The following is a 24506-nucleotide window of genomic DNA, read 5'->3' as shown; positions in this document are numbered from 1 at the left end:
ATGTTTCATAGAACATGGATACACAAAAATTGGATTCTTAGTAATTGAAAAGAATTTGGGGAGGATCTACTAATTGAGGAATTTTTACTATGAATGCCATGATCTTAAAAATTATAGAACGTCTATATTATTACCCAGATTCCGTACCACCTATAGGCTTTAATAAAGAAAAGACTTTCAGGAATTCTAGTTAATAAAGATATTCTCTAGTCATTCCAAATATTTCTCATGCTATATCTATGAATAATTACTTCAAGCAATAATGCTCTTTTCCTTTTTTTTCATTTTCCTAAGGAAAAACTGGTCTACTTCCTGGATTGTTCTCTCGAGTCGAAAAATTGAATTTTTCAAAGAATCCAAGCAACAGGCTCTGTCTAATATGGTAGGTAGTTTTCTGTTTCTACTATTACCATCTTTACAGACATATTGTTAAATTAAAAGTTTGGTTTTAGCAGAAATCACACTCAAGTTTCCAAGCTACCAACATCTGAAAGCAGATAGAGGAAATGACTCAATAAACTTTTAATCAGATGAAGGGAAAATAGAACTTAGTGTCTGTTTTATTAAGTGGTGCATTTGGAGAATAATCACAAAATAAGATGAATGGTGAACCGCTATCTAGTAATATGAAGGTAACACTTTAAATTAAGGTGCCATTTATAAATGCTTTATTCTTATTTATGAAATGATCACTAAATGCAGCTACTTGCTCAAATAATGTATTATAAAGTATGTTATAAAATGCATTAGTAATAAATGCTTAACGGATGAGACTATGGGAAGCTGTTTTAAAGAATATTATAAGACGTAAATCGTATTAAACCATGTATGTGCATCTTTAATACATGAATTTAAGTTGTTATCTAGCATGCTATAAAGTGCTTCACACATTAATAAATAATAATAAACTGTTTATAAATGGCACCTTAATTTAGGGTGTTACCAATGAGGAAACACTCTAAGTTAACCAAGTGATTTTTTATCTTAGTCTAGCTGTGACATTCACTATATCCAGCTAACCTTTCCAAATACATCTATGACTTCATCTAATGGAGCTAATACAATTTCTGTATCCTATAGTTATTGCAAAGTAAAATTTGTAGGGTATCTTTAGTGTACCTGGAGGACAGCCTCCCATATGCCCACAGAGATTTGACAGTGACAGTATGTAGGAGCAATTTCGAGCTAGTTACTGGGGCAATTCAAGCTCAGATCCTTGCTGCCCAAACACCAGAGCTGCCATGCGATGTAAGAGACAGTGGGCAGGCAGCATATCTGACAGCCTCCTGATTAGGAACGACTGCAGGCAGGAACCAACCTGCCATACCCCGTTGGCCTGATGGGTGGCAGGGAAAGGGGTAGCCTGGCAGGAGTTAACCACAATGAACTAATTTGTATTTGGCAGATAATAAAACGATGGAAAGTTCTTTGCTTCCCAGCCACTAGTCATGTTTGCTATGTAATCCTCTTTAAATGGGAAATAGAAAATCACTTGCAGGAGATTTTTTTTTTTTAAAGGAGAAGATTTTAGTAAGAACAAAAGGTAGCATTTGGCTTGCTCCTGATAATTGCAATAACCTTCATCCCCAAGTGGCTTGCTGATTTTGGAGCCTCGTTGTGGTCCAATCTGTAAACTAATTATGAATAAATTAAAAATATATCTCAGGCCTTTGTATTTTTAATTTAAACTGCCTCAGAAATTTGTTTTAAGGTTTTGTTTTGTTTTTATTTTTGGCTACAGTAAAGTTGAGATAATCTTTTTAAGAAAAAAATAAAGTACCCCTAAGGGCCGGGCACAAAACAGCTCCCATCCCCTCAGAGGTCCTTTGTCTTCCCTTTGAATGAGTTCTGAGGGGGAGGAAGTCAGGAAAGCCTAACTGAGGTTGGCTGCTGAGAAGATGATCTTCGTCCTGCTGGGTGAGAGGAATTCCATTGGAGCAGAGTGTATGTGAATGTGCTGGGAAAATGGGAGAGATTAGATTCCAAATTAAAGCCTTTGGTTTATTTTTATTTTATTATTTTAATCTCCTCCTACCAGGAGATATAATAATCAGCTGCTTCATTTTATACAAATGAAAGAAGACTCCCTTTTAGATTATAGGCAAACCTGGCAAGCCAGGGCCACTAATTGCATGCCCCTAGTTCAACTTTCAATTTGTAAATTGACAATAGATTTTACTTTTAGAAGATGTTTGTTAACATTGAGTAGCCCCAATTTATTACTTCTGGCCCGATTTTCAAGGCTCGTAAGGTTTCTCCCAGGCACTCATTGTCTTCAAAGTGAATTCAGGGCAGGAACTAGCTGTGTTTTGTGGTAATGGGGAAGAGAATTACAGATTCCTGTTTGTACTGCATAAATTGTCTTGCTAGTCAACTTCTTGGATACATTTCTAACCAAGTATTACAGACCTAGTGGGATAGCCCACATTTACCAGTTCAAGTCTCAGAGAAATGATATGATGATTGCCAGGCCTTGATTAAAGATGCTGTGGTTTTATTTTGAAAAAGATTTATGCCCAAATGTCTGAATTTCTCTTGAAGCCCCTTACACTTGTCCTGGTATTGTTCATGTGCTTCTGGGAAAAAGTCAGCCCTTTCCTCCAAGGGGTCAGTAGAAACTGCCTGAGTGAATGCAGAAAGTGGTTTACAAGAGTAAATGGCATTTTAATCTTTATAGGAATGCTCTTTGAATGTTAATGCAGTGGTGAGACAAAGCAACTAAGTAGCTAGGAGCAGGGCTTTGAAGTTCAACCACAGGGAATTTAGGAGCTGACAAGTTTTGCCCCTGAGGAGCTGACAAAGTTACTCAATTTCTTTGAGCTTCAGAATCCTCATCTGTAAAATGGGGATAGTGATCTGCCAGCAGAATTAGTAAGGAATGAAATTAGTTAATAAAACAAACAAACAAAATACATAGTAGCCATAAATAATTATCATATTCTATTACAATTTACTCTATTAAATATGTAAATATATTTATTATATTCTATAGTACATAATCGAGATTATAATATAATTATAACATATGATTCCCCTGTATTAGTTTTGTTCTTGAACCAATTCAGACACATATAGAAAATATATTAATTAAAAGAACACCAGTATGCATGGCCTCCAGGAAATACGTATTCATAAGAAGTATAAAATGTTGTATCTGAGTGCTGAAAATTTCTGAAAATGAAGCCATCCTTCCATCAGGGCTCTAGATGTAACCAACTTTCTGCATGTCCATATCCATTTTTCTAGGGCCTGAGCCTCCCTCCATTGGCTCTCATCCTTATGGCTTTCACATTTAATATAGCATGTCACAAAATGCTGTGCCTGATCGCACATTCCATCTTTGGCTATTTTTCATTCTCACTGAAGTTCTTTCAATTCATTATCAACTCACATTTTTTATCAAAAATTACCTTCCCCTGAACAAATACACAGAATCACTTTGCTGGTGTGTGCAAATTAGAGATTCACAGGCTCCTTCTATGGGTGCATATGTTGCCGGAAAATGGGTTCTTGGTATCATCACAGGAAAGAATTCAAGGACACACCAAATATGTCAAGCAAGCAGTGGGTTTACTCTAAGAAATAAGATAGTACAATCCCAAGATGTTGAGCGTGGGCTGGCCGGGAGAAGAGCAACAGCACCAAAGAACAAAGAGATTTAGGAATGTATTACTTCTAAAATGAGGATGTGACATATTCAGGTTTTAGGTATGAAGTTATAGGTGTTTCTAGGCGGGTCCTCACTGACCTCTCCCTCCCGTCCAGAGGAGGGATTTTTCCTTATTTGGCCCTTGTCGAAACTGTCATGACAGCACAGCAGGTGAAGATTTTCCTTGCCCATTTGCTAATAATATTAAAATCCATTATAATTAGCTGAAGTTCACCTTGAGGGACAAGATGGTGTCCTGGATCTTTTCTGAGTCACCAAAATCTAGTTCTGGTTGGTCTGGTAGCTTCATCTTTTCTTAAGAATGACATCCCCTCATCCTTCCTTTCTTTCCCCCGGTCTCCCCACGGCCATATTCTTGCTGCCTACGGTTCTACATACTTGTCTCTGTTTTGTTCACTTCACCTCAGACCAGAGAAAATTTGGTCCAGGCTGGCTGGCTCTCTTGTGAGGAGGAGCATGTGAAAACCACCAACATCCATAGATCTGGATATCCTGGACTATGAAGAAAAGAATAGTGTTCATATTCTCATAGATTTTTATATATCCTGATTTGTAAGTCACATTAAGATTTTTAAATACAATCATTGGAAAATAGCGCAGAACCCATTTTTTGGTAAGATGCATAAAACATATATGTATATTTCAACAATTATTTATCAGACTCCTATATATCCACCACCCAGGTCAAGATATAGACCCTGCCAGCCCTCCAGAAGCCCCACCTCCTGATATTTGACCCTATGTCATCACAGCCTCTTCCTTTGACACAGAGTTAAATTGCATTTTCGTCATCATTTTATCACCTTTCATTATTTTTCCACCTATATCTATATCGGTTAATAAATATAGTTTATTTTGTCTGGTTTTAAATTTATATAAATGGAATTACAGCTTATGTTCCTTTTGGTTTTTTGCTTGTTTCTCTAAATATGTCTTGCTTTTTTCCCCATTTATTTATTTTTATTATTCTATATTGTTCTGTACTGGTTTAAGAGTGATATACTTTCTCTCTCTCTCTCTCTCTCTCTCTCTCTCTCTCTCTCTCTCTCTCTCTGTGTGTGTGTGTGTGACTCACCTAAGATTAAAACATTGATACTTATCAGAGACTAAAGCTAATGAAATCCTTTACCCTCTTCCAGACTATTACCTTTGACTATGTGTAATCTATTTATCTCCTTCCCAATGTATATGCCTTTGCTGTCTGGTACATTAATTCTTTCTTTTCTTTCTCCTCCTCCTCTTCCTCCTCCTCCTCCTCCTCCTTCGTCTTCTTCTTCTCACCACTAGACATTATTTTTTCTCTTTTATAGAATGAATGTTGGTTTCCATTTGCCCAATACTTAGCATCTTGTTTGCTATTTATTTCTTCTTGCATCTTAGACCTTCCTTCTAGGATCACTGTTTCTTCTGTTTGAAGTATATTCTGACAAATTCCTGTAGCAAGGGTCTTGTGGGGACAATCTGTCTCAAGAGTCTGCTTGTTTCAAAATGTCTCTATTTCTTCCTCATGTTGGAAATATATATTGTTTCTGAATATAGAATTTTCAGTTGGCACTTATTTTCTTTCAGCACATCAGATGTATCATTCCACTGTTTTCTGTCATGGTATCACGATCAAGAAGTTACCTATTAGTCTAACTGCTGTTCTTTGGCTGCTCATAATATTTTTCATTACTTTTGTTTTTCCACAGTTTTACCATCATGCAGCCAGATGCCAACTTCTTTCTATATTTTCTGCCTGGATTTTTGGGCCTCTTGAAATTGTTTCTAACTGTCATTAACATTTTTATAAAAATTTCCAGCTACTATCTTTTTAAATGTAGCTTCTTTTACATTCTCTCTGTTATTTTCTTCTAAGCCTGTAGTCAAACCTATGTTAAGTTTTCTTACTCTATCTTACACATGTTTTGCACTCTTCTTTTTTTTTTTTTTGTTTGGCTTTCTGAACTGCATTCTAAATAATTTCTCTTGACTTACCTTCTAATTCTTGAATTCAGTATCCCTTTGTGATGAACATTGTGTTTATTTTAATTATTATAATGTTCATTTCTAAAAGTTTGTTTCATTTTAATACTTACTGTGTCATTTGTTATAGTTGTTTCCTGAAGCTATTTTTAAGACTTTTTAATTTGTTAAAATTAGGGGCCATAGTGGTTTTATATTCTGTGTCTTGTGATTCTAACATCTAAAGTTTATGTCAGTCTCTTTCTGCTGGTTCTCATTCATGTCGCTTTGTTTCCTTGTAGGTCTGGTTATCTTTGACTATGTGCTAGTCATGGTTATTGTAATATTATGGGAGGTTCTTTGACGCCTGGGATAACTATGTCCCAACAGACTGTTTTGCAACATTGTCAAAGGGTCTGGGATATTCCCAGTGACTGAGTCATTCAATCTAGGTTAACAGTTTAAAATTTTTAGGTCATATGTACATAATAGGAGTGCTCTAGCTTTGCTACAGCTTCTGAGACAGAATTATTCTTTACTATTCCTTTTTTTCTTCTCTTACATTGCTCATCTACAAAGGCAGTTTTCTTTACAGTCCTTTGGGATTGGAGAAAGACAACAGGTTTAATATTGGCTCTTCTTTATCCTTTCATAAAACCTCAGGCAGCACCTTTTCCATTATTCTGTGAGGTTGATTGACCAAAATTCAAATGTGTAGTTTAAACAAATGCCCTCAGGCAAAGTGCATTTACGTTCATTTGATTGATATTCAGCTTTTCTCTCTGGCTTTAGATTTCACCTGCAAAAAATATTTCCCCTCTCAGTTTTCACTATCTTTTCAGCCTTTTTGTTCTCTTAAGGTAATTTAAAACAATTCATCCAGCATTGTTCATTGTTTTTAGTTGCAGAGTTGATCCAAATAACATAGTTGCTCATTACAATCTACCTCACTTTCATTTAAATATGCATTTGGTTAATCAACTTTGTGCTATTTATATAAGCCTTGGTGGGAAAAGGCTTCATAAGAATATGTATTGAAATCCTACAATGAACAGCTTGCTCGTTAGGGCTACATATAAGGCATAGAGATATAATCAGGAATAATCAAGATACAGTCTTTGCTTTATAGCATCTCTGCCAAAAAATCGAGTGAGATGAAATAAGAAATATAGAAGAGTTCTTTGAGATTTAAAGGAGAGAGAGCTCACATCTGTGAATATTTGAATTGGGCCTTGAAGGATGGTTATAATTTCAATATGGGAGATTTGTAGGTAGGGAATTCCAGTGGAGTAAAAAATATGAAAAATTATATTAAACTGAGAATGGACAAGGTCTGTGTGCTAAAAAGAGAAATAAGTTTTTCAGTTTGGTTGGCAGATAAGATAAAAGAAAAAGATTGACAAGAGTGCCATAGGCTGAGATTCACTACCAGGGGCAAATCTTTAATAAGGTATGTCAGTATTCTCCAGACATCTTTACCCCAGAATAATCTATTAACAAATACATACTGAACAGCAGTATGACCAGGTGTTACGCGTCTTAAAAAGACTAAGCCTATCATAGGCAAAAAGTAAGAGAGGAAGCCTATACTTTTATGTTAATGGCTTTATCTCATTTAGACAAAGAGCAAAACTGTTGCTTCAAAAGCACATACAAAGGCCGGCCAAGTGGCTCAGTTGGTTAAGAGCTTGCTCAAGAGTGTGAGCTCTGAGCAACTAGTGGTTCGATTCCTGGCCTGAGCTGAGTTGCTGCTGAGCTTCCAACAGGTGGCAGGATAAAAAAAAGCACCTCCAATATTATTTGTTTCATCTGGTGTTAGAGAAGTCCTAAAGAAACAAGAATTGTCAGATTGATTTATTCTCTGAGTTGTGTACTCACACCCTTTGCATTTCTCAGGTATACTTACCTATTTTAGTATCAGTGAACTTTTTCCAAGGCTTCAGCACTTCAGTTGCAACTTGACTCCTAGGTACCTGCTGTGCTCTGTGATTTTAGAACTTTTGCTTGATATGGAGAGGACACTTGATTCCAGGCATGAGATGTGGCAAATTTGTGTGCCTGGCTTAGAAACAAAAAACAAAACAAAACAACACCAAAAAAATTGGTAGATTGATGGGGAAGAAAGTCTGTAATTTAGAGTACCCATTCATTTATCTATTCTATGACCAATTAACTCCTAACAAGTGTCACACAATGTTTTTAAACCCTAGAGATATCCAGAGGGATAATATATGGTCCCTCCTTTCAAGGTGCTTATAGTGTGGTAGCGGAGACAGAATCACATGTAGGTTTATTATAATAAAACATGACTAAAGTGATAAAAAATATAAGAAAACATGTGGGGGAACCATATAGTTAGCTAGAAGTAATTCTTTTTAAGTAATGGACTATTGTTTTATGCAATGTTGATCCTATATATCTCTCCATTTGTTCATTCTGCCAATGTCACTGAGTGTCCTCGATGTTTAGCCACTATGCTAGGTGTTATGAAAGATACAAAAATGAATCAGACTGAGATCTTTCACTTGAGGGCCTAGAAACCAATAGAAAGTATAATCATACATTGAGTAATTGTAGTGAAAAAATGGGCATTGATAATTGCTCCAAAATGGCATGAACAGAGGTATAGGTTAGTTTTATGGTAACACAGAGAAGAGAGAGATTGCTTCCAGTTGGGAAGGATTTTACATATATGCATAGAGGAAGTGATATTTGAGCATGATTTTGAAGGCTGAATAGGATTTTAATGCAGAAATGTGGGTGGGGGGACATTTTATATAGAAATAAGGTAGTAGCAATGATAAAATATGGGAAATTAATTCCTAAATTGATTTATTTTACAGATATATATATATATATATATATATATATATATATATATATTTCTTGTCTTGCCCTATGCATATTATGTGCTAGTCATTGCTCTTGAAAATGTTTTTTGGAGGTGCCATGAGGTTTTGGGTGGATGTGACCTAATCCAGACCATTTTGTGTTTCTTCTATAACATGCCTGCACACACTTGCAGTAAGGGATTGCTTCAAAATAAGTTGAGGAACAACACTGTGGAACAGCAGGCACTCTAATTTGGTTAGAAAGTCACTATGGATTCAGCTTATCAAAGACCTTGAACAGCATTGTGAAAAGAGATGATTTCTTTCTGCAGGCACTGGAGAACCCTTTGTAATCAACACCAAATATCCTCAAATTAAGAGAAATTCAGAGTTCACAGAGACAGGTTTGGGGAATTAAGATACAGTTATTTCTACTTTTATTAAACAGACAGGACATGCTAACTAGTCTGACAGACACATTCTAAAAATCCATGGAAATAGATGAGAACAATGAGGCCTGTTCCCTTACTGGCAAGTCGCAAAATGGCTCAGTTTGCCATCATTAGGGCCCAATGCATATGGTAAATCACAGGGCATTTTCTTGCTCAGAAAATATTTTAATAGTCTTATATGCCTTTGACCTTTTAACACTATAGTCATTGCTAAAGATGTCCTAGTGCAAAGAAAGCAAGCAAGGCCATTTATCTAAGAAGCACTAAAAAATATGCTATCTCAAGAATGTGGGTGCATCAACTCATTAGTGAGCACCAGTAGCAAGCCTGGAAGTGTTTCCATATGACTCCAGAATACTTGTTTAGTGTTGCACCCTACTAAAATAAACACGTGTGCAAAGTCCATTTTCAGTTTAAGAAATATCTCTCGTCACCACATCCACCCAGAATCAGACCAAATACATCTCACAACCATCAATCAGCTGTTTCTGTTGAAATTATGAGAATGCTCTCAGAAAACTAAGGGTCACTTTTAACATAGATTTAAAAGCATTATAAACATTTAAGGAAATATTTCTCCCCAAAAAATGTATGGTTCTGAAGTCAATATGTTCAGTATGAGCAACTCCTTATTGTATATATAACTTATTTTGGGCTACTTTTATGTTTTTCACTTTACATTGTACTAATACTTTTAGTCAGAGGTAAACACTGGCAAATTTTACTTCAAATGATAGAGAACTTTTCCAAGGCATTTAATAAACTATTAAATTTTTGAAACCACTCATTCAGCCATAACCTTGAAAGCCAAAAAAGAGTAATATAAAGTCCTCATTAAAATAATTTGTTTACTTTTTAAATATTATTTACTTCTAATGCAAATAATGAACATAAGCATTAATTAAATAATGGGATACATGTAGTGCTCATTCACTGTATTATGACTTTAATAACAAAATGGACTTATTTATGGGAGTAAAATGATGTGATTTAGCAAAAAGATGAAAATAGTTTCAATCAGAAAGCTCTTCATGAATTATTGAGTATTCTGTGCAAAATGAATATGGAATGATTTTATCTTTTTAAAGTGAGTGTTCAGCCCTTATTCGGATCCCTGCTCAAAAAGATCATAAAAAACAGAAGGGCAAACAATAGAACTACCAACCTTAGCCTAATGAAGGCATTTTAAACCTCATTTAATATTTTAATTCTCATAATCATAGTGCTCAGGCAGAGTCAGCATGGTTGTCATTGGACAGTTTATTAGCATACCCATAGATTTCACTATCATGTGACATCGTTGTACATTTAAAATTTGAAAAAAAAGTAACACTCCAAAATCTAGAGGATGATGGGTAGAGACAGAGAACAAAGAAGAAGAAAAGGAAATTGATTTCTAGTGTTTTATTAACATAAACTTTGTAAGGAAAAAAACGATATCAAGTGATCAATATTACTATAAATGAAGCCATGTTTTCTGGTTATACTTTTTTCAAGATATGGCCATTAACCATAATAAATTCTGTATCTTACATAATTTTTAATAACTACAAAAATCTATGAAATTGATAGGATGCTTTATAAATGGATAATAGCTTACTGTCCAATAAACCTCACCTTAGGCTCTCTCAGAAAACTATTTTAATTATGAAGCTTGATTCTCCATGGTTTATCATTTTGGTCAGTGTAATACATCTAATTTAGAGCTTGCATTTCTCCAAGATGAAATGAACTTTTACTCTGCAGTGCATTTTTTAATTTACTGAATAAATGTATCTAGTCTTTCTTTAAAATTCACTGCTAAATTGGAATGTACTGGGAAGCAGTATACCAAATTAGGTAGAAATAGGGGCTTCTAAGTCAGACCACCTAGATTAGGAATCACAGGCCCACATTTTATTTGTTGTTATAATCCTTGGATATCTCAAGTCTAGCATGGAGTTAATAAGTGAAACTACCTCATAGAGTTTTGTGAGATTACGTGAGAAAATTGATGTAATATGCCTGCACATAGCAAAGATAATCTTAATCATATTTATTATTATTATTATTATTATTATTATTAGTAGTAGTAGTAGTAGTAGTACATGAGGCAATAGAGTATAGTGGTTAAGAAAACAGGCTTTGGAACCAGAGAGAATTTTGGATTCAAATGGCCAAATTGTCACTTAATGGCAGTATATAAACAAGCTTTGTCTTAGTTTATTAATAATAATATGAAGATTTGCCAGTTAGGATAACATTATCTGCTGTCTAAATACAATCCAAAAATTTTGCAGAACCTCATTTCTTACTCATACCACAGCCTAAACCAGTTATTCCTGATCTGTTTTCTGCTACATGGTGCTTCTCCCATCTTTGGTTCTGCCTTCCCCTAGAGTAAGATGAAGGAAAGGGAAAGAGAGCATGAGAAAGTCTACATATTCTTTAAAATCTGTGAGCCCAGAAGTGTCTCACATTTTTTTTGCTCATATTCCAGCAATGAGAATGAGTAATGTGGCTATGTTGATGTAAAAGGGGCTGGAAAAACAAACAAACAAACAAACAAAAAAAAAACTGGAGTCTCTGTCTGGTCAGCTGCTTCACAATGACAGCTCTAGACTCCTGAAGATGGAGCACACCACATATTTTTTTAAAAATTGGGGAATTGGGGGAGGGGAAGAGTGTTGGGGAATTGGGGAGGGGGACCAGCCAAGTTGATGTTCTTCAATCTTAGTTGTGGAGGGTGCCAGTCGCCATCTGTCTTCCCCGTTGGCAGCTCGTGGCCTCTAAGCTCAAAGTGCTGTGTTCAATCTTAGTTGTGGGTGGACATAGCCACTATCCCATGTGGGAATCAAACCAGCAGCCTTGCTGTTAAGAGCACATGCTCTATCCACTGAGCCATCCGGGCAGCAGCTCAGATCAAGGTGGCAAGTTCAGTCTTTAGTTGCGGGTGGGCATAGCCCACCATTGAACAGGCAGTCTTGTTTTTAGAAGCACGTGCTCTCACCAGCTGAGCCATCCTGCCACCTGTTGGCAGCTCAGCAGCAGCTCAGTTCGGGTGCAGCGTCACTGGCCCATGTGAGAATCGAATCGGTGCCCCGGTTGCTCAAAGCTCATGCTCTTAAGCTAACTCTTAACCAACTGAGGCACTTGGCCGGCACCCACACAGCACACATTTTTTTTTTTTTTTTTTTNAACCGCTGTTGCTCAGAGCTCAAACTCTTGAGCGAGCTCTTAACCAACTGAGCCACTCGGCCGGCCCTACACAGCACACATTTTGATGGAGAGCGATGAGCATTCATCTCTGCCACAAGGAAAGAAACAATTGTCTCAGCCCTGATTTCCTAGAAAACAAAGCCTGAATTAAGCCTCCCAGCTTTATTTGGGAGGCATGAATCCAGGACACAGAGAGTGAAATAAAAAGGAATTGAGGCAGAAAATGATGGAAAACAGAGAGGGGATGTGTTATCACACTGGCTGCTACTCTACAGTGAGCCTCAGAGAGACTCAGGATCATTGGGCAGGCAGGGGCAGAGGGAAGGAGAAGGAATTTATCTGCCATGTTTCTTCCCATTTCCTGCTTCCTTTTGGTTAAAATTTACCATCCAGTCTTCACTTCCTGCATATATGAACTCTGGGTACACCCTTGGATAGTTACTCAGAAAGCCAGATCCTACACTCTGTAAAGAGGCATTTCATCCAAATCTGGAAGTGGTCAGGGACCCAAATGGCTACTGTACTCTGGCAGCCAGGAGGGAGGGGCAAGCATTTCAAGAAGGTGACTGGTCATCCTCAGGAAGTGGGACCATATGGGCCCATTCAGGGCTGGTCATCTACAGGGACAGCCGAGATGGACTGATGGAGAAGGGTCGAAGGAAGGACTCTGAGGAGGCACCTTAGGCATCAAAAATGTGCCCAAGCTACTCACCTTGCAAATGATTATTTTATGTAATGTAAATGTAAGATAATATCAGCATACAGCAAAAGTAGACTAAATAGAAGCTATTATAATTGTTTTAGCAAGATTTTGATTCAGTAATAAACACAATAAGTATTCATTTCTTGAAAAGGAGAGAATACTTTCTCCTCAAAAAAAAAGCAAAAAACTAACTAAAAAAAATAAAACCCACAATAAAACAAACACATAGCATTCTAGTGCCCAAAATCGCTGAAAAGGTTTGCTTTTCTGAAAATCTGGTTTGATTTGACCTTGTAATATACTGAGAAATTTCACTGTAGAAACAATTTCAGTCATTATTAACATCATTTGTATTCATATACATAAAACCCACATTTTACAATCAAAATATCCTCTTTTATCTTGATAGTGGCCGTACTTTAGACATTAATAAGATCAGGTATTCATCCAGCACTCTTTCCTAAATCATTTTGCCCAAATGAGAATTTATTAGGGAGTTTTATCCTCCTCCATCAATGTTTTTTTCCAGTATCAAAACCATGTGATAAAATTTAATTCCTCTAAAATTTAATTCCTTTCAAACTGATAAGTACAATCTGAGTTTAGGTTCTAGACTAGCAATTAATCCAAAATAAAAAGTGGTAGTTAATAACTTGTTTCATAAATTCTGAGCCTTGTCATTAAAAAACAAAACAAAAAAGCATCTAGTAATAAGGATATGAGAATGAGGGGCCCAGTGATTTGTCGCCCACATACATGCTCGATCTTCATCATGGAAAATATCATCAAGCAAAAGAACATCTTGCCTTTGATATTTTCTTAATATACATGAAAAGAGCCCAAATATCCCATAAAAAATGTGGGAAGCTAAATCCCAAAGGTTTAATCTAAGTCAGAGAAAAATATATTATAGAGCGAATACCCTGTCAGCTATTATTGGGAAATGATAAAGATGGACTAAGAGAATAATAAAAATCAGAAGTGGACAAGACCTAAGATCAATTTTTAATGACTTCACATTGCTTCAACAAAGAGGCTTTATGTTTTATTGTTCAGAAGCAGTGACTTTTAAATAATTCTATTTAAATGTTTCAGAATCAGTCATTTTTATTTTAAGTTTACCCCAGAAGAGACATGATATGTATACTCTTATATTTAAATTCATATTTAGTCAGTTTTTTAAAGTATATTTTTTATAATGATGTACAATATAATCTGTTGGCATCATGTAGTTCATTAGCAGACTTTTTCAGTTTTTTATAGCTGTAGAATCAGAAATATATTTTCCATTAAAGGACTCTGTAATTTCAAGCGTTTTGAATAAAATCTTGATTGTCTTCCAAATAAAGTCTATGACTTTTCTGAGCAACTTAACTTAAACTTATGTTTAACAATGCTTAAATACTAAAAAGGTTTCCATATAATTAAGCCTAGTCTCTAACATTGTTCTTCAAGCCTAGGTCTTTCTGCTTCAGCTTTGTAAAGATGAACTACTGATTAGGATCAATTTTATATAATCCTCTATTTATTTTAGTTTTTTCCTCTTGACATTAATATTTTTGTTTGATTGAATTTTATTCAAATCTCTTTTCTGGATTCATACTTCTGAATTCACCCCAAATCTCTATTATTAGCTCTGATTATGCCATAAGATCAGTTTCTTCTAAAGGTCAGTATAAATGGGAATGCTGTGCTTTTACTTCCTATGTATTTCTCATTTTTATTTATCATTCTGATATGTATTATTCATGTTTACTTATTAATGGATTGAAATGAATCTGAAAATTTTCTATTGTAATCTCCATCCAGTTCATAAATTCACCCAATAGTTAACAAATATCTGTTGAGTGCTTATTTTGGTCCACTTTGCTAGATTTTGGGAAAATAAAGAAGTATAAGACAAATCCAGCTTGTTCTCTGTAAAGCTGAGGGAAGGAGACACACCAAAAAGCAGTTTTAATATGTGGATAACAAATATAGTTGTAATAAAGTGGGTTTCAGAGTAGGAAAATGGTGGGAAGAAGTGAGTTACCATGCCTGCAGAGGCAAAGGAGAGCCTCATGGAGATTATTTTGGAGTTACATCATGAAAATGATCAGGATTGGGGCAAATGGTTAGCCAGGAGAGTAGATTAAAGAGAGATGAATGTGTTCCAGATACAAAGCATGCATGCCTACTCATATCCTCAGTGTATAAAGATGTGAAGGCAGATTGCAGTTTGGGAACTGCCGTAAATTTAGCTTAGCTGGTGTGTAGAATAGGAGAATGAATGGACTGAAGAAGGATGGTTGGGGATGATGAAAAGGAGCCTGTATACTCTTCTGAGGGATTTGTATATTATTCTGTAGATAATAAGTCTTCTAGAGGAAATTTGGTGAAATTTGTGTTTTAGAAAAAAAAAAAAGTGACCAGTCTCAGAGGAAACACCAAGGACAAGAATTCAGATGAGAGAAAAGAAGATCTCAAATGTGATTGTGGTCATGGGATGAAGAAGATGCAGATAGTTCTGGAATTCAGGCTTTGTACCTTTTGGTTGTGGGTGGTGAGAGAAAGGGGAGAATTAAGAAAGTGAAGAAGGTGAAGCAGATAAAGAGATGATTAACCAAGATAAGTAATAAAGGAAAGGGGGCAAGTCTGAGAAGAAGACAATGATTTCACTGAGGCGTCTGTGCTACATCCTAATGGTAGTGTTGACCTTAAAGAAGTAGATGGTCAAATATTTCTCCAGCAAAATGGTTTTATTTGGGAACAACAATGAATTGCAATGTGGGATATGCAGTCTAATGGTGAACCAGGTGCAATCCAGAAAAACAAAGGAGAGAAAAACTTATGGACTAGGGAGAGGCTATTGTAAGCAAAGGGTTCATTTGAGGAAACTGAAAGTTTGAAGTATAGTGACTTCTCATTGGCTGAGTTATGACAGTCTCCCATTGGCTGAGCTGTTACTGGGCAAGGAGGAATCTCTTCTCACTTTTGCTTAGGTAGTAAAGTAGTATCATTTCCTGTTGGAGATGCAAGGTATGTCTCTTCCTGGGGGTCAGTAGTGTGCATTGAGTGACAAGCATGTGAGAATTCGCTCTTCTATCCTCCCAACTCCATTTTATATGAAGTTTGTTTATTAATTTTCATAGTAGTTAGTTAGAAAATACAGTTCTGGCACATAAGATGGGACTGGGGGCTAGAGGAACCATTGAGGAGTCAACATATGTAATGGATCAGACCAGAAGCAAGACCAAAACTCACAGGGAGGATGTAAACTATGAGGGATAATAAAGGGCTAGAACAGTAAACCAGGGATTATCAACATTTCAGAAGTGGGAAGAGGAAAAGAAGTCAGTGAACTGGAGAAAAACACCCCAAACAAAGAAAAAAAAACCATACAAACAGGGAAGGAAGAATATAAAAGATGAAAGAATTTGGAGAGAATACGTCTCCACAGCTGAAGGACAGAGGATTTTAAGGAGAGGGCCCAGCAGAATCTAATAGTACAAAATTAAAGTAGAATGTTGACGGGAGGGAAGGCATCAGGTTGTTTTTGTTGACCTTCATGGTTAAGGTGGTTTAGATTAGTCAAGAAAAAGACTAAAAAACTGCAGTGGGTTGAGAAGAGAATGGAACATGGCAAAGAGTATGACTGCAGAAAACTCTGAAGAATGCTGGCAATCATGAAAAGGAAAGAGGTGAGATTAAGAAAAGTGAGATTATGGGGTCGATAATTAACTTTCTTCTATTTTTTTGTTGTGTTTTGTTTTTTTGTTTTTGAAACAGGAGTGACTTGAACATGGTTATAGGCTAAAGGCTGTAATCTATTTGAGAGTGGGTGATTGAGAATATAGGAGAAGAGGGATAACTGAGAAACTGAGGGACAAATGGGATGGAATTAGGAACTAGAAAGCAAAAGCCTTGGGCCAAAGAAAGAGCATCCCTTTCTCTGATGAAAAACAGGACATGCCTTGTGAATTGTTTGTGCACTGGCTGGCACTGACAGGCCAGGTAATTTCAACCCTCACAGATGCCACTCTCATCCCAGGAATGGGAGTTCATCAGACAGGTGGACCAGAGTCACACAGACCCAGGTCAAGAATTCTGAGGGCCAGGAGAGAAACTGGGAAACTGACACTTGCAAGGGGGAAACAGAAAATGTGAAGTCTTAATTTTGGACCTAAGAAAAGGACATTAAGTGACTAATAGGAGGAAAGGATGGTGAGGGGAGGACCATGTGTGTGTTGTGATTAAGAACTTGAGACTCGGAGTCATGTAAAAGTGAATAGCTCAGGCACTGATTAACTGTGTCAACTTATGTAAAGTACTTAGCACTCCCTGTTTGAGCTTCTTCACATGGAAGTTTAAGACTATAGGAAAAACTTCACATTTTTGTAAAGAATAAATGAAAAGTTGATATAAAGTGTTCAGCGGGCAAGACATATAGGAATTGATTAAAGTTTGTATTTGTTTGTTTGTTCATTTTCATTATACAGGCTAACTATGAAAGTGGGAAGAATTATGAATGTTCCAGCACCAGGGTCCTATGACCTCTGTGAAATAGGAGTAAGCCATTTGATGGACCCACTGAAAGGGGTAAAGCTTTAGGAAGAAGGTGTTATGAGGAAGAATAGACAGTGACTAGGAATGTATGAAAAGTTTGCTAAGTTTCATGACATTAGTCTTGGCAATGATTTCATGGCTATATTAAATGTTCTTATCACAATTAAAAAAAAGTTTTGAGAAGTAAAGTCAGGGGCCTAGATGAAGAGGGTAGCTATTATTTTATTTGTAATGTACACTGAGTAAACAGTTATTTTTCCATAATTAGGGAATATGAGGAAGATTATAAAAGAAGAAAAAATGGATGAGAAGTGGAATGGGTGCTTGAATGCAGGAGAGAGACAGACAGACAGAGAGACCCTGACACAGAAAGAGGCTGAAGTGACTGCTGAATCAGGAACATAGGTCTGGACACGAAAGGAAGTAACACTAGGAAAAGTGTGAGAGGCTGGGAGAATGCACAAAGGTCTGCTGATTTCAGTAACATCCAAAACAAACATAACAGGCTAGGAGGAAGGAAAACTCAGAATGTGGGATTTGTTAGATGACAAGCTGATTGAAGATTATTAAAATGGAGAGGAGGTGAAGCAATGAGCTCATGAAGAATACAAGTGGTGGAGCAAAGTCATGAATGAGTACCAGAAGGTAACAGAGAGTGACGGACAGAGTTTGGATGGATATAATCCCAAGCAGGTGCCAAAGCCTTGGGATTCAGTGTGTGATGCTGAGAATAGTTACAGGTTGCCAGAGCTAGATGGTGAGAACACTGGGAGGCATACATTGCTTTGTACTCATAGCTCTCCCTTAGCTCCACATGTATAGAGCATGTATAGAAAATTATATAGAGTCTGGGGCTAGGATGGAAACCTTAAAGGAAGAATCGGTACCTTCTTTATCTCTGGAGTCCCAGTGCCCAGCCCAGTGTCTAGGACATGGACACATAATAGGTATGCAATAAATGTTTATGGAATGAGTCTGTGAAATCCTAGGTTCAATCCACATGAGTCTATTGAAGTTTTTATCACTTTTCCAAATCACAAAGCAAAGCAAAGACTGTTTAATCTTTAAACCAAACATAAATCTTAATTGTTATAAAATTGGGAATTTCAAGATGCTCAAACCTGCCTTCCAAAGCACAAAAGCTAGTTGCATTTTGGTATTTTTCCTTCATTCATGAATTCAGCAACTATTCATTGAACAACAACTATATGTCAGGCACGGTTCCACACATTGGGGAAAATAGTGGAGGAAAAGGCAAACAAGGCCCCAGCTCAGGGAGCTCAATTCTAGTGGGAGAAAAACAGACAGCATACAGAAATATATATGTTAATTTCAGCTTGGTGGAGGGCTGTGGTGAAATTAAAACATGTAGTGAGATAGAACATAATCAGGAATGCTGGAATGCAGCTCTTTTATATAAGACAGTCAGAGAAGACCTCTGACAAGGTGACATGTAGTTGGGGCCTGATGGATAAGGAAACAGCCATATGAAGATTGGGAGGTGTTCCAGCTGAACAGGTGGCATAAAAGCCCAATGGAAAGATGAAGTTTAACAGAGAAGGACAGAAACAATCTCACTATATCTGTACTAGAGTTTCCTAATAAAGGCATACATATTATATCTTTACCCAAAATGTTACATATTTTAACATGAGTGTGATCACATTGTACATTCAATTTTCAAGGACTACATAGTGATTAGGAACAGACTCTGCAGTGATGCTGTTCACATTTCAATCCTGGCTCCTCCTCCTCTACCTCTGTTACCTTGGGAAAGTTTACCTACTAACCATGCTAGGGCATTTTCTTACCTGTCACATGGTGAAAATAGTAGTACCTACTGCATACAGTTGTTAAAAGAGTTAAATGAATTGATAGATGTAAATATTTAGAGTAAGTGCTTGGCACATAAAAACGTGTCTTATACAAAATAATTCCATCTTTTCCCCCTTGACTGCATTAGATGGGGAAGACAATCTATTTTGTTACATACTCTTGAGGTTATTTCTGTTGGTTCTGAGTATCCCATAATTTAATTAACTGCAGAAGAGGCAGGTTATTTTTAGTTTTTCTTTGTGATTCATCACTTGACAATGATCATTATCCTACTTTGAGATTTTGCACAGTAGTGATCACCTGGATGGCACAATGTGGATGAAACAGTAAATGTATTTTACTGACTGAAGCATCTGTAAGAGGCACACTCATCTTGATTGGTTTCTCATGAGATTACCCTCTACCAAATAACAAAGGGAGGCTATGCTATCAGTTGCTGTCCTGCCAGCTGAATTTATTCTGAAGGAAAGTTATGCTTGGCTTGTCAATGTTTCCAGAAAAAAAAAACACAACAATTTTATTTCCAAAAACAAAAATCTCACAATTGGCTATAAAAAAATAGATTTCTGGCTTATTCTGAAAAATAGTCTATTTTTGTTAAACTGATAGAATCGGTTATAGTGACTATGAGGCAACAATTATGGACAGGTTTCCTTTAACATTTTTACCATTCTTCCATAATTTCATGTTTTAACCTAAACTTCATGCTGTTAAAAACATTGTCTAAAAATATTTTGTGCTTTATATTCTAAAAATTTAAAGTATTCTATGAAAAATGGTTTGAGAAAAGTACTGAATTTATCTATAGAGATACATGGAGTGGCTCAGAACATATGAAAATAATTGGAGTCTTTCAATTATGGCATCATTTTCTTTAAAAATAGTAAAAAAATTTCCCAAACTGGTAAGCTTTTGTTTAATATTTGCAGTTATGCAAATTTAAAGTTATATAATCATGATTCACTTGAACTAGATGAAAAATATGAAGAGGCAAGTATAAATGATATTCCCATTAGTTGATTATTGTGAATTAAAAAAGGAAAAGCAGCTTTTAAGTAATATCCACATTGTATTGTGTAAAAGGAAGCATATGTTATAATCTACTTGGTCTAAATCACATATTACATATAAATAAACATATACTTATGTGTATAGTCTTAAAAGTCTAAAAAGTGAACTAAAAAAATAAAGTTGGCACTTAACAGATATTAAATTTGCTTCTTCCTTTGTTCAAGCTTTATTGAGATATAATTGATAATATTGTGTAAGTTTAAGTGTATAATGTGATGATTTCACATACATATGTATTGTAAAATGATTACCACATTAACGTTAGTTAACACATCCATCACCTCATGTGGTTGCCTGTGTGTGTGTGTGTGTGTGTGTGTGTGTGTGTGTGTGTGATACAAACATTTATATACTCTCTTAGCAACTTTCAAATATACAGTGCAGTGTCCCCTATTGTCACCATGCTGTACATTTGATCCCCAGAACTTATTTATCTTATAACTGAAAGTTCGTACCCTTTAACCAGCATCTCCCCATTTCCCCAGCCCCTGATAACCACTCCGTTTTTATGAGTTCAACTTTTTTAGATTCCACATATAAGTGAGATGATGCAGTATTTGTCTGTCCCTGTTTGTCTGACTTCACTTAGCATAACATCCTCAAGTTTCATCCATGTTGTCACATATGGCAAGATTTCCTTCATTTTTTTATGGCTGAATAACTTTTCCATTGTGTATGTGTGCATATATATCACATTTTCTTTATCCATTCATCCATTGACAGACACTTAGGTTGTTTCTATGTCTTGGCTACTGTAAATAATGCTGCAAAGAACATGAAAGTTCAGATATCTCTTTGAAACTGAAAAACAAAAAACAGGCTTTATATTATAAATATGTATAGCTGCTAACTCAAAAAACTTGTTTTTCTGACATGCATCATCAATGTTGTATGCTTTTTATTCTTATTTCATTTTGTTTACAGAAAACTGGGCACAAACCAGAAAGTGTGGATTTGTGTGGAGCACATATTGAATGGGCCAAGGAAAAATCAAGCAGAAAGAATGTCTTTCAGGTAAGAATGTTCAATTTATTCCTATTCCTTCTAAATCTGAGGTCTCTTGGGTAATCAAAATGACTACCTTGTTGTTATGTTTTCATGTGCGTTTTCATATACAACTAGTTGTGCGAAAAAACTGATTTCTCTTCCTTGTTGAATTTGGGTTTGTTTTGTTGTTTTTCCCCTCATGACTGGTTGCTATCTAAACACCAAATATATGGTGTGTGTTGATTAAGTCTACACCCCAAAAGTCATTGAATTTTGCAATGTATGTGCTAGCTGTTTGGGGTTCAAACCTAGAATGCTTGCTTTAAATAGATTTAAAATAGAATTTTCAGACATACGTAAAGTAAGGTTTACTAATTATGATAAACTGTTTACATTCGTTGCCATTCCTGCCTCCGAATCATAAGTTACATTTACTAGTGTGATTTAGGGGAACGTATAGAGCTGAAAAGCTATAAAAATTGGATCTTTTCATATTGCATAATTCAATTTTGTGAAAAAATAAAGTAACCGTGATTAATAATTTCAGTCATGTTTCATTGAGTGGAAAGAACTAGATAAATCCTTGAAAAATAGGAAATGGGAAAACTTAATATTTCACATATGATGTTACTAAAATTCCTTTGGCAATTAATAACTTTAGATTATGGTGGTTGATCTTTTTCTATATTCACATGAGATTTAATTCACATTTATATTTCCAAAGTAACCCAAACATTTCTATATATATTTTATAATTTATATCATTTAGTATCTAAGGAACTATATTGTTATAATTAATATATTAAATGTCTTCTAAGACCATTTTGACCCTTAAAAAAACGTCAGTTCTGTTCTTAGATGCATACTGAAATTAATATATTAGGTCTTCTAGAAGCTATAAGTTGGTGACATTTTCTATCGCAGCTTTCACTGGGGAGAAAAAACACTGGTTTCTAGTTTGTTCTGCGTTGTCCAGTTGCTCATTCAGGTTTATCTAAATAATTTGGACCCGTGTTAATATAAAAGAACACCACTTTCATCATAATCTGGAATAAGTTATTTTCCTGGTTCTAGTAATATTCTATTCAGTATTCCTTTTTTTATATAACTTTTCATTTACAAAAAAAAATAAATAAGGAAAGAAAACAGAACTAAACATACTTGCCTAGAAATCAAAAGACTGAACTCAAAATATATTAAAATGAGAATTTAAAGAATCAAGAAGGAAAAATAAATTTGGTTTTAAAGTGAGGAATTATAGATTAGTTATATATCCTGTCTCCCAATGTCTTCCTCTTTGTTATTCTGCCATAAATAACAAAATTTAGAGGTTATAATCCTAGCCTCTGACAACCTAGATGATGAGTATGAGTTCTGAACTTGATTGGATGAACTAAGTGGTTCAGTTTTATTATGTATTGTGCATTTATCATTCTACTCACCAATGTTATAAAATAAAGACATGAAAATTTGACATAGATACAATTCTTGGACAATGGAAACCCTTGGAGTTGGGCTAAGGCAGCTTATTTCAGTTCCTTCTGTTAACCTTAGGAAGAGTTAAATTAGATTACAAATGAGGATGTTAAGCAAGTATGTATGATATACACAGACCTGAAAATATTGAAGAAAAATATTTATGTATAATTTTACACAGCTATAAACATAATAAACATAGATATACACTGAAATCACCTATATTGATATGTATGACCTAACCTTTTGTGAATATGACTAAACACCTCCTGTTATATTTTTTACTTGTGTTTTGCATTTCTTAATATAGGTACTTCCAAAGACATTAAAAACCATTCTTGCTTTCAGTAGCTTTTTAGAGGTGAAAATCTTGCCAGCTAGTTTTGTTTGTAAGGTACCTGAGCAGTTCATGGAACCTCAGTGTTCTTTCATCCAGTTTATCTTTTTTTGTCTTGTACCCTTTAGTTTAGAGAAACAACAGGTGATTATAAGGATGTTGTGATTATAAGGTGATTATAAGGATGTAAACTAAAGATAGATTCAGATTTTATTTCCTGCTTCATTCTTTTTGGGGTGAGTCATGTGATTTCCTTGCCATGCTGAAATCTTTTTATCACCTAAACACAGGAGCTTAGGTAAAATTTACTAATACGTATCCATAGATACAAACTATGAAAATAAGTCTTTTGAGAGGAACAATATAAATAGCTTTCATAGCTCTGTTAACGAAAAAGCATTGGGAGGGATTTGCCAGAGAGCTAAATCTAGATGACTTGCATCAATATTTGATTAGATACATTAGCTGGTCTAACTCTCAAATGATCAGAATAAACATGATTATATCTCAAAAACATGGTATTAAGTCATTGTTGGGCATTTGAATGTGTGTGTTCAAGGGTTTCATTACCTACAGAATAATGAAGTGTTTCTTTCTGACCGAAAAAGACTATCAGAGCTTCAGCTGATATGCTACATCAGAAATAGCTTTAGAATTCCAAGTTTGAATTAGGCTTGGTGCTCAATCTCAGTCTATGAATTATAGATTACAGATAGCAAATGGCTATTGAGATTTTGGGTTCAAGAAAAATCAAAGGAGAGCAAAATTAGAAATAATTTAAAATTTGAAATCTGTCTTTAAAAAGTTGATGGATTAGCAATTATATGCTACATAATTGCAGTGTCTGTAGAGAAGTCAAATTTAAAATGAATAGGAAAACAAACCAAAAATTATGTGCCTGAAGATATGCTTGAAAGACTCAGAAGCACACATTTGTGACAAGAAAAGGGAAGGATTTCATTTGTTTTGTTCCTTTTGTATACGCCTTTTAGACACTTGGGGCGTTCATTTTCTTTTTGTATTAAAAGCCAAATTTCCTTCACAGCCAGTCTTATTCAACTCTTGATGCAGATTCAGTCTTATTTGATTGGTACATGGTAATATACCGGTGACAACATTAATTAAGTATTAAGGCTTTGTATTCAACAACTTTCAGGAAATCAGAATGATGCTCACAGGCTGAGTTCAAAAACATGTGCCCATATTTTATAACAAAACAGTCTTTGGCTTAATTGGTTCTTCTTAATAGTAAATAATATATTTTTTAAAACTATTAACAACTTCTATAATAAAGTATATGTAGACAAGCCATACTATTAGTTTAAAAAGTAAAAATTTATATACATATATGCATATATAACAAACTCGTATGTGTATCTATATATATGTTCACATCTAATGGCTTGACTTTAGGAAATAGTGACCATTTCCACACATACACACAGACACAGACACT

At 35.4% G+C, this 24506-nt stretch overlaps 1 protein-coding gene across 2 annotated transcripts in view; it reads left to right on the top strand.

Moving 5' to 3' along the window:
• ARHGAP15 (Rho GTPase activating protein 15) overlaps positions 1–24506 on the top strand; it is a 652765-nt gene that overhangs the window by 127028 nt on the left and 501231 nt on the right. For both annotated transcript variants that reach the window (XM_019625987.1, XM_019625988.1), the window contains 2 exons: positions 295–382; positions 21175–21264. In XM_019625987.1, coding sequence (XP_019481532.1) covers positions 295–382; positions 21175–21264 — 178 coding nt within the window. The remainder of the gene's footprint in view (positions 1–294; positions 383–21174; positions 21265–24506) is intronic.

This window comes from Hipposideros armiger, unplaced genomic scaffold (assembly GCF_001890085.2).
Source record: "Hipposideros armiger isolate ML-2016 unplaced genomic scaffold, ASM189008v1 scaffold_649, whole genome shotgun sequence".
Taxonomy (NCBI): Eukaryota; Metazoa; Chordata; class Mammalia; order Chiroptera; family Hipposideridae; genus Hipposideros; species Hipposideros armiger.
The sequence above is the reverse complement of the archived record's forward strand: the minus strand, read 5'-3'. Positions and strand labels throughout refer to the sequence as shown.